Source organism: Acanthochromis polyacanthus, chromosome 2, assembly GCF_021347895.1.
Source record: "Acanthochromis polyacanthus isolate Apoly-LR-REF ecotype Palm Island chromosome 2, KAUST_Apoly_ChrSc, whole genome shotgun sequence".
NCBI classification, from domain to species: Eukaryota; Metazoa; Chordata; class Actinopteri; family Pomacentridae; genus Acanthochromis; species Acanthochromis polyacanthus.
The window spans coordinates 16870120-16882099 of NC_067114.1; the positions used below are offsets into that span (position 1 = coordinate 16870120).

General features: G+C 41.8%; 1 protein-coding gene across 3 annotated transcripts in view; it reads right to left on the reverse strand.

The window, feature by feature from the left end:
• The window catches only part of kif26ba (kinesin family member 26Ba), a 106911-nt gene extending 96298 nt beyond the window's left edge, over positions 1-10613 (reverse strand). Inside the window, exons 1-2 of one of the 3 annotated variants that reach the window (XM_051959781.1) lie at positions 9895-10613; positions 8337-8729 (exon numbers count right to left, since the gene is read on the reverse strand). In XM_051959781.1, coding sequence (XP_051815741.1) covers positions 8337-8729; positions 9895-9954 — 453 coding nt within the window. In that variant the 5' untranslated portion in view covers positions 9955-10613. The remainder of the gene's footprint in view (positions 1-8336; positions 8730-9894) is intronic. The other 2 variants (XM_051959784.1, XM_051959778.1) reach the window with 2 other exon arrangements.
• Between the last annotated feature and the right edge of the window lie 1367 nt (positions 10614-11980).

Genomic DNA, 11980 nt, shown 5'->3' on the forward strand with positions numbered 1-11980 from the left:
TACTGCTTAAGGAGAGACATAAAAGAGCAAATAATGTGCAACAATCAAAAACAGCAAACATTATTTTTATGGCTGTATCTTGCATTCTTGCAAAGCTACTGAATTGATTTAATCTGTCCAGACATGGATTTACACACAGATGACAAATTAAAAGAAATATGTAAACTTTTGGCCCCTATAGTGACAGGATCCAATGGTTCTCTTGCACCATAGGGGACATGTTTTGGGTCAACTTTTCCCCTTGAAGGGAAGACACACTGCGGAGCCAATATAAAACTGTACTGAATGTTCCCTTCTATCAAAAAAGAAAAATTTCTATCCTAATGGAAGTTGCTCCATCCACTGGACATGAAGGGTGACTGAATGGTTTGAATAATATGCTATGGCCTTCACAGCCACTGAATCTCAGCACAAATGAGGACCTATGAGAGGTTTTGTATCAATATATGAGACAGTGCTTTTCACCACCACTATTAAAACACCAAATGATGGAATATCTTTTGGAAGAATGGTGTTCATCCCTCCAGTAGAGATCTGGAGACTTGGAGAATCAGTACCAAAGAGGATGAAAGCAGTTATGGCAACTCATTGTGGTCCAACTTCTTATGAAGATGCTTTATATAAGAGGATGCTCCCTTATTTGTCACCCATCTGGACAAAAACCTGTCAAAGTACTGAAACCCTGGAGACACTTCTTTATGTGTTTGTTCCCACATAAAGAAGTGTTTCCAGGACCACATTTTGCTAAGATGACACATAACTACACAGAATGACAAGGTGAAAACAACATCAGCCATAAATATACCGATGATTTACACATGTTTAATTAAAAGGGAAATTTTCAACATGTTATTCTTTAATGTTGACTTGTTGTTACCTGTGACATGTAACTAATGAGGTAGTGCTGTAAGTGGGACATTTCTCATGGCCACAGAGTGTTAAATACAGAAAGACACAAAACTGTATCAGAGCATTTTTAATTCCATCAGTCTTAAAAAATGTACCGATACTGATAACTGCAAAATTGCTAAATATCGGATCTGGTAATTGGCCAGGCTGATGATCGGACAGCCTTTAGCGTGGGGGTGAGTTAAAAAAAAACCCTAGTAAGAAGCTCTTGAATTCAGCCTGCATCAGCATCCCTTCCTTCACACACATATCTATTCATCCACACCATCTTGCTGTTATTGATGAAGGCACCTCTTTATATGGTAATGTCTTTCACACCTGAAAGGCATCAGGAGGGCATGATCGCTCTCTCTCTCTCTCTCTCTCTCTCTCTCTCTCTCACGCACACACACACACTGCCAAAACACACACATGAACTCTACATATTTTCACCCTCTCTTTGCTTCTCGCCCTCACGCACACAACTATAAGGAGCCCATTAACACTGATGGAGATATGTATGCAGCTCACATCTGTCACATGTCGCTGCCGTGGCAACACCAGCTGCCGTGGTTACCAGAGGCCTGCTTCTGTCATGTTATGGGATTTGGTTATTATAAGATAGCTAGCTACCTGTGTACAGAAAAAGATCCCTTTGAGGAGCGATTGCTGAGCAACGATACGCCACCATTTGATCTGATAAGCATGCTAATTACAAATTAATTATTGGTTGCAGGTGACAATTAGCGACTGGGATTAGTTAAACTGATTATACCCACAAGCGTATTAACCACACTTGTTGTAGTGGATTAAAAAAACATCTGAAAGAGCAGATAGTAGATCAGATCAGTAAGGGCTGAACCGTCAGTTTACCTGATGGTCAGATAAACTCCTCATGATATTCTGATAAAGTTGACCATTAAAAGAATTAGTTTTGAATTTAAGCACTGAGAAAGAATGTGAATGTTTTCCTGAACACATTTGGCAGTTTGTCACTATTTATATTTGGAGAATATCAATGACTCTGCCAGGTCCTGTATGCAAGTACGTTGTGATTAGTTCAGGCCATTGTGCCATAAACTGGTGCAGTATCAGACAATCACAGTTTGAGGAATGGAGGGGTTACAATTGACAGTTGTTGACAGAAATTATTCATCAATATGTTTTCAATATGTCTATTACTTTTAAATAAAGAATTTCTCTGGAATAGTTAATATGATTAAATGGACACAGACAATAAGTTAAACTTAACTGTGACAAGTTTAAACATTTTGCAAAAGATCTCTCAAATACATAATCCAAAACTTAGAATATCATCTGTCCATCCATCCATCCATCCATCCATCCATCCATCCATCCATCCATCCATCCATCCATCCATCCATCCATCCATCTGCTCTACTTATCCAGACAGCAGAAAGTGGCAGGTTGCAGCAGGTAAAACAGAGCATTCCAGATGTCATTCTCCACAACAACATTTTCCAGTTCCTCGGGGGGATCCTGAGGCATTCTCTGACCAGATGAGATATATAGTCCTTTCCGTGAGTTCAGGATCTACCCTGGTGTCTCCAGACAGGTAACCTAGCATGGAAAAGGAAGGCACAGGCATCCTACTCAGATGCACAAACGTCCTCAGCTTACCCCTTTTGATGTAAAGGAGCAGTGACTTTTCTTGGAACTCTCTCCGGATGTTCGAGCTCCTCATCCTACCTCTAAAGCTGAGAGCAGCCACCCCACAGGTAAAACTCTGTTCAACGACTTGCATCCACGATTTCATTCTTTTGGTCACTATCCAGAGCTCATGAACATTGGTAAAAGTTGGACCATGGACCAACTGGAAAAACAAGATCTTTGCCTTGTGGTTCAGCTCTGTCTTCACCACAATGGTCTGGTGCAACACTTGCTTTACAGCTGCCACTGCAACCATCTATCCATCTCATGCTCCATTTTACCATCATGAGATACTTAAACATCTTTGCTTGAGGCAACAATACCAATACCATCACTTGACATCATTTAGAGACAGAATTACGTAGGGCTGGTATGATGTTTTTGTTATGCAAGCACAAAAGTTTTAAAGCTATAGTTATATATTGTGAAGCAGACAAAGAAGCTCGTTTGTTTGTCAGAATAGGCTGAGGAACTGATATTTTTAGGTAGTAATTCTTGGCTTGCACTTTCTAAAGAACTGACTAAGTTTATGGGATCTTGGGATTGAACAAGAAAACTGCAAAAAAAAACTTCCCCTTGCCTGTGAGAACCATAGGGAGATTTACTTTTCTAGTGTCACTGCACTGCAACTGTAAATGATCCCAGCCTTGGTAATGTACATTAAATCTATGTGCAGCATAGACGCTGACAGCTGTTTAATCTGCACTCACATCGAGACAGACACATCAGTGAATCTGCTAATATAAACACTTAAAGTGCATATATGATAAATATATCCAGAAGAAAGTCCAACAGTGAAGCCACTCTGTACTTCATATACCATGGTCACATTGAAAAAAAAGTACAGATGAAAGCAATGTCAATAAATCTCAAGTTGCCAGTAACAGGTCCTCAGGGAGTGAATATATTCACAAACATGTCCTTCTTTGGCTTTATTTTTATGTCTGAAGTGGAACTGTATATGCTTCGCTTTATAAACATGGGTGGTTTTGACTTTCAGTTGATCTGAAACAGACACTTTGCTGGTGAATAAAACGCACCGAGTGACCCACTTTCCTGAGCTGAACTGGACCAACCAATAGCAGATCCCCCTCCATCCATTTATGATTTAGGCGTGGATGTAGGGGATGTACACACAGACACAGACCGACACATACATATACACACCAGCAGAGCAAGGACAGAGGCCTTAAGTGAGTACAGCTGTGTAGCCAGATGTGCTTCAGAGTCCTGTAGTTAAAAGGGTGCGTGCATTTTGTGAGCATGTGTGTGTGTGTGTGTGTGTGTGTGTGTGTGTGTGTCTAAACCTGAAAACATACATGCTCATTCTAATCCCTCAACAGAGCACTTTTTTACCCCACACTCCCACCCATTCTGCCCCCTGGCAATATGACCTGCCTGCCTCTCTCTCTCCTTTACCTAGCTGACTGAAAACAGGGGTAATAAAAATATAGGGTAAAATGAAATGATGGGGGTTTGAGTTTAGTTTGAGGAGAACATTTAAGTCACATGCTATACACAGTAAAGCCATTTTCCTTTATATCTGCAATCAGTTACTCCTTCAATCGATCTTCATCTCTCTTCTATCTCTTCATCTGTGAACCGTCATGACTCCTGTGAGCAGGCAGTTCTTAAATGACTAAATGAATTAACGTGGTGCGTTCAATGTAATTGACAGAGAAATGCACAGACAAAACCGCCCTTTGTTTACATAGACTAATAGTAGCTTTTACAGTCTACAAGTGGATAAGCCTTCAGACAGTGGTTTGCCTGTTACAATATAATATATTGACATTTAAGCATAATGACAAACATGGAGGCTTGTTTGTGTGTGTGTTTGTGCATAATCACACACACACACACACACTCACACTGAACTGCAGACATGCAAATAGCGAAATATTCAAAAGGTAAGAGCGGTGAAGGTCATCATTAGCATACTATTAACAGCCCGGTGCGAGAATGTGTGTGTGCACTTGTATTACTAATGCTGTGGGGACAAATGTGTTTACACAGTCATACATTTCTTTTAATTTTGTCCCTTCTGGGGACTTAAAGCAAGTCCCAGTAACGTAGATTATTAAATTTCACAGTTAAGACTTGATTTGAGGTTAGAATAAGGGTTTAGGTCCAGCAAGCAGCAGTTAAGTTTATGAATGTAAACAAATGTGTTGTGCTCTGAAACAATAGAAACATGACGGTGTGTGTGGCTAGCACAGGTCAAGCATGACTTGTCATGTATTCAAATCCAAAGACAAAGAGAAGTTTGCGTGTGTGTGTGTGTGTGTGTGTGTGTGTGTGTGTGTGTGTGTGTGTGTGTGTGTGTGTGTGTGTGTGTGTGTATGTGTGTGTGTGTGTGTGTGTGTGTGTGTGTGTGTGTGTGTCAGGTGCTGGCTATACTCGTGGGGACCAAATGTCCCCACAACTGTAGGAAAACCGAAAACAATGTCACTTGTGGGGACCTCATTTCGGTCCCCACAAGTTTAAACAGTGTTTTCCTGGCCATGTTGTTGTTATGTGTTATGCATGTGGTCTGGGTTAAGGTTAGGCTTAGGGTAAGGGTTAGGGGTTAGGTATGAATCAACAAGTCCTCAAATTCATACGACCGCATAGGCTGCATATGCACCGTGCACCGGAATACGACCTATGCGGTCGTATGAACATTTGCGCCCCTACGGGGAAAAGGAACGCATTACGGGATTTAATTCGCGAAACGGCTTTTCCGTCGCGAAATGGCTTTTTTCTCACTTTCCCAGCACGGGTTTAGGGTTATGGTTAAGGTTAGGGTTAGGGATAGGGACAGGGATAGTGTTAGTTAAAAGTTTGTTCATGGTGACGTTTCAGCTGACACACCGGAGTGTCGATATTTACTCAACCGCTAGAGGTTGGAAACGTCAAAACATAACATGCAGTTGTAATACGGGCGTGTACAGACGACCTACGTGGTCGTTTTTCTTTTGAGGACAGGCTGGTATGAATGGGAGTCAATGGTAAGTCCCCACGGGGATATAAGAACCAGACATGTGTGTGTGTGTGTGTGTGTGTGTGTGTGTGTGTGTGTGTGTGTGTGTGTGTGTGTGTGTGTGTGTGTGTGTGTGTGTGTTGGGGTAAATAGGTTGGTACATGTGTGTTTGTATTCTAGCTGTGTGAGATCAAATATGTCCCAGTGTCCTGTGGGAATAACATGGGGTCTCATGCTGACAGTACACTCGGAAAACACACACACACGCACACATGTGCGCACACACAACGCAGGATCAGCTGCTACTTCAGCACATTTGGTAAAGGACAATTATTAAGTCACATTGCTTCACCAAGAAGTTCAAACTTTTCTGTGACACAGAACACCTGCGTGGGTCACTTAGGTCCTGTAATAGGAGTCTGAGGTTAGAAAAGAAAAAAAGGAAAGAAAAAAAAGAAACAGCCAGGAAATTCTAACTGGCCAAAACAACTGAACTGTGCAGTTCTTCAGTAATGACCCAGAGGTATTTTTATAGCAAGGAAACTAACCTCTGCTTCTGTAGTGGAGCTGGTCAGCGGCCAACAGCACAAAATAAGGGCAGCACAGGAAAGCTTTCAATTAAGGTGTCTATATAGCCTGTATAACCTTAACAGGTTGGTTAAGTCACAGAGCACATTTTGTACTTTGGAAATGTTAGGTTTAAGTTTCTCGTGAGTTTCACCATTTCCCAGTGCCATGGAATACTTAGTTGACAGCTCTTTTAATGAATTTTACTGATACTAGTTTCTATGAAAGCTTCATATGTGTTTTTTACAAAGGTTCAAACAATGCAATATCAAAAGAGGAACTGGCCAAAGCAATTATTCATACAAGACAACAAGACAGTCTGGAGCCACAAACTGACCCAGAGTTGGTCCACTCATGGGAAACTTCATTAGAAGCACAAACAGAAAATAACACATTTAAGAATGCATGCCAGAGGCCCATGTTTGCTCCTGAGTGTGAAATTACTGACTACATTCAATATGCTGCATACACAGTGTAGAGCTGCTATGTGTGTAGAGGCCACAGGATTCTTCCAATGTCTCAGTCCATTTCCTCAGTCATATTTCAAAGTTTGAATCAGCCAAGCACACAGAGAAAATGTCAATAAAATCTCTTCTTTATTGATGAAGCCTTGAACCATGAGAAAGATCTTGGATTATGATGATCCTTGTGAGTGTTTTTGTCTGGCATACAACAGTTTTGCATGCCAGGTTTGGTTATGCCTAGATATCAGCAGCTGCAAAATGTGTCCTCTTTATTATATGCAGAGAAATTTTACATTAAGACATCCACCTACAGCAGAAAAATATACTGTATGATGTGCCTGCACTTATCCTACACTGCAATAAAGTTAACCACAACGGGAAAGCCTCAATCAGCCTGAACTAAACTCAACCTCACAAATAACGCTTTAATTAGTGGTCTGCCAACCAACGGTCCCAACTAACCCCCACCATTCCTAACAATTTCCAACTGTTCATGCTCTTGACCTAATAAGAATCCTGTGTCTCCACCTCTGTCTCTGCTGTACAGGCTGCACAGTAAGCCACACTTCTGTCTTATATCTGACTCTGTCTTGATAGCTGCACTTTATCAGCCCCATGGTGCATAATGTGTGTTTATTTATTACCAGTTAACTCAAAGGCTGATGCGTGGCCCACTGTTTTTATGACTAAAATTCAGTCAACTGCAGCAGCAGGACATCAGACCTGAAGGCAACATGTTTAAAGTAGAGTTAGAAGCCCTGTCAGGATGATCTAAGTGTGTTTTTTCATCATTTATACACTATGCATATAACCACTCTCTCTGTGAACCAAACAAATCTTTAAAATATCCTTACTTTTTTCAGTTATTTGAAGTTAAAGCCCAGAAAGAATCACAGAAAGACTTCTTTAGTCACAACAAATGTCCTGCACAAGCCAAGCTGAAAAGAGCATGTTAGTTGTTGGTAGCACTGGTTTATTTTACTGATTAATTGAAAGCTAAAAAGCAGAAACCAGGCAAGTGAAGAAATATGAGAGACAAACAAAATGATACATTTGTGTAGTACAAGATTTGCTCTGACATCCTAAATCAGCTTGCAACACTCATATCCTTCCCACTGAGAATCACTAGACACATGGAAATCAAACTGATTATCTCCCCAAAGAAAAAATGGAATCACCTGTCAAAGAAAATTGGAAAGGGCAGCAATCCACATAGATTAATACCTGCTCTAAGAGGTCAATGTCTGTCAGTAATCCATCATGTTAATTCCCTCAAAAGAAGAAAAGCAATATAGAACAAAGTGAGCTCATTGATTTTGATGATATAATCAATCAAGTAAAATGGGAAACTGTAAGATAAAAATCAAAACTGTCTCATCGATGTTCATCATTTTGTTTTTGACACTCTGTCAGTAATTGATTTACAGCTACAGATGCAATAATTATCCTCTTCAGTTCCTGCTCTTTTCCACAGATGGTCAATTGGGGCTTGGACAAATGAGGGCATCCTTATGATTTATGACAACAATAACTCTGATGACACAGCAACACAGTAAGCAAGGGAATGATTAGAAGCCCAGTCTTTCCTGAGCAACCAAGTTAATAAGTGTTGCTGTCCAAATGCCACAGTTAATGAAGGAACAAGTTATTTTTGGATGCTATTGCACATATCCAACTCACAACTGGATAACAGGTCAAGCGGTGCAAAAGCTTACATGACTCATACACACACATTCACTCACATTACAAGACACAAGGACAAGGAATCAGTGTGTGATTTTTACCTTGCTGGAATAAGGTCCAGGGATGAGCAGTTTCAGTGCTTGTCGCTTCAGCTCTGTCAGCCGAGCGTTGCAGTTCTCGCACCATATCCCTCTTTCACTACCGGGGGAGCTTCCACTGCCTGAAGCCGGCGAGCCTGTCCCAAACCCCGGGGAGCCACCTAGGGAGCCCGGTGATCCTGTCCCAATCCCTGGAGAGATGGTCCCTGGTGATCCAGAGAAGGACCCTGGTGAGGAGATCCCTGATCCTGGGGAAGGGGTGCCTGTAGAACTGGGCATGGAGCCAGCACCTTCGGGGGCGGGACGAGTGTTGGAGCGGGTGGTTTCCTCGTAGGCCTTTCGGTACCATGTATCCGGGAAAAAGGAGGCAGATTTGGTTGGGGAGGTGTCGGGCATCTGTGAAAAGGTTTGAAAAAGACTTTTTCACAGTTGGCATCTTGACATGTTTTGGCAGGTAAAGCATAATGGGCTACATCGTGAAAAGGGGCAACATTGTGTGAATGTGTACATAGGTAAGCCTCCCAACAGGTTGCACTGGAATTAAACCAAAATCCTGAGGAGTGGGTGAGAGCTCACAGCCTGTATTATGCAATTTAAATGTCAAGCTATTTGCATTTTGCCTGTTTTACAATTTAGAGGAAATGAACAAATCACGCCATATTTGTGAAATTCATGAGAGAAAATTAAGAACAAATGATCCTGGTTGAGCCTGAAACAGGGTTCCAACATCCATTCTTACAGTAGACAGTTACAGTGCGCCATGCAAACAATCAACACAGGCAATACAAAGCCTACTTCACATTAGGGTGTTAAATCAAATGGACATTCAGCTAAAAACCCTCCAACATTTATGCAGTGCTACACATTTACTGCAACGGTTCAACAACTGAAGTCAAAGCAGTCAACATATTGGATGCTTCCATTAAGCACTAAATAGGATCAAGTCTGGGGAGACCTGTGGTACTTTGTTCTATTCAGCCACACGGGAACATCAAATGAGCCGCAAGGAGTTGAGAATTTGATCTTTTGCGGCTGGGTAAATCCAGCCAGAGAACAGACCCATTGATGTGGTGGAGACTGAGAGGTTGGGCGCTACTGTGATCCCTCACAAGGGCTGTAATAAGGCAGCATTGAGCAGGCTGATAGGTGGGAATGCTCTGTCATCAGCAAGTAAAAAGGTGGGTGCAATGTGACTGAAGCCTTCGTTATAAATTAATGTTAATTAGGGCTATAAGTGGTAGGCAGAGGCGCAGGTGTGAGTGTATTTAACTGCTTGATCCTCAGTGATAATTAAAAGATGTGGAGGAAATGCATGCCCTTGTTGTGACACCATAAGCAGTGATGCGTGAAGTGTGATGTTGACAAAGAATCAACAGCAGAAACAAATCAGGTTCATATTTACGTCACCCAGGAAAGAAGAACAAAGTAGTTTCCTATAAAATATAAGGGTGGCTGGTGTGAGACGAAGCACATGCAGCACTGAATGGATGAGAAGTTTTTATGTTTCCTCTAACAGAGGAGTGTCCAACCCTGTGTGTGGCTGCAAGAATGGATAACCTACCCCATATTTTCTGCTCCTGCTGCTCACAGACCTCTCCTTAGTCCCCGACAGTGAAGTCATGTTGGAGGTGAGAGGAAGGGGGGAGGAGGAGAGGAGAGGAGAGGAGAAAGAAACCTCTGTTGCTGCTTCTTTACATTCAAAAAAAGGAGACCACCAGGTCGATTTCAATTAACCACACGCCCCTGTAGTTTGCTCTTCTCAAGCTGGAGGTAACCTCACGCCACTTCCAGACGCATGTGGACACCGGTTACATTCCCATTCCCGTAAAAAATGGTTTCTTTTCTCCAACGGGTTATTGTGTCTACAGGAAGAAAAAGCAACTCGAATCTCTTCAAAAAAGCTGGTCGTGTGAGAGCAGACCGCTCCCAGTCAGCAGAGAGTGGATGAAGCTCTGTGCTCAGCCCTGCCTCTCTCCATCAGCTCTGCGGCGCAGCCAGTCCAGGTGAATCCAAACCCTCCGGGACGCAGCTCCGACGCACCGCTCAGGTTTCGCGGATTACCGACAGAGTCATTAGATCGAGTAAAATCCTGCCGATTGCATACCTCTGATACAGCAGGCAGTTCCTCGTTGTTTACACTTCAAGTGTTGCTGTCCGTGTATCCTCCTGTTGACTTCCCGAGGCTGCGCACTCTGCTGAAGCCAGCAGTGGACTGAGGAGGCAGGAACGAGGAGCACATCTGGATGAGGGCGGAGCCGACCTGCCCCTCATCCACCTCAGGCCAATACACATCCAGAGGTTCCAGCTGAGGGGCAGGTGGACTCCTAAATGCTTAAAGGAGAGAGAAAAAAGACTCTTTCGATGGAGATTTGAAACATTAGGCTAGTCCAGGGTCTGAAACTTCAAGCTGCATGCATATGGAGTGTCATGCAGGGGAAACATTCACAGCTGCAGTGTTGAGAGCACTGGGGTATTGCACTGTACATGTAGACGACTGGGTTCAGCATTTTTAGATGGACTAAAAAAAAAAAAATCACCAATTTTCTTTCCATATTCTAATTAGATTGTTGAATAATTTAAAACCACAGAAAGTGTTGACCAGTTGACCACTAAACTATTTCAATTAGAAAAATGTAAACAATTAAAACATTTCACAGACTTTATCTTTGCTTTCAACTTGGACTCTTGGCCACAGAATTCCTGCTTACAGCCATGGACACCTCCGTTCACGATGAAGCAGACTGTCTGATAAAGTTAAATGCTCCAGAGGAAGGACGTGAGCAAAAGCACCAAGCACCAACTCATTTTTGTAACCTCTTTTTGTCTCGATCAGCATGCCCGTTAAGAAAAATGACCTGCCAACACCTCTGACAGTGAAAAAATGAGGTAAAACAAGCTAACTGTCCCACCTTTCAAAAGAAGTATGTGTTTGTAGTCTGCCAAGAAAAGTAAGACAATTTGTTTTTTGTAGAAAAGAAGTCTAGGATTAGGATCCACCCTTTTGGGAGAGTATAAAATCAATGCATGAGCAGTAATCTCTGCATTGGTAATGAAGGAGAGCCTCTTGCATGAAGCAGTGTGTTCAAGTGTTTTCAGGAACTGAGAGCTGAGAGACGCTGACAAGTGGTGACACAGTGCACTCTGCTGCTGCTATGAAGGTACTACTGGAGAAACCAGACTGCAAACAGCTGAGGGTGTGGTGGACATGAAATGCTAATGTCAGTTTTAAATCTTCATATCCTCACAGAAATGCATACAGTTGGAATTTGAAGCATAAGAAAGTAGCAGATCTTTACTTATATAAACATAGAAATACAAGATAAGACAGAACTTTATTATTCCTAAAAGAAATTCTTTGCCAGATGTTGCTCAGAAAACAAAATTACACAACATAAGAATACATGCTTCGCCTTATAGAAAAGCAATAAGACATACTGTAAGTATTATACATTACTGAAAATAAAATTTCAGAAAATAAGCTAAAATAAGACTAGAGAGAAATAACACTCACAATGATTATGAGGTACAAAAGTAATGTTACACATGATAATGAAATATTGCAAATGAAAATTAAATATCACACCTGATAGTGATATTACATGAAATTTTGGGAAAAGTAACACTGCTAGTGACATTCAGATTTCAGT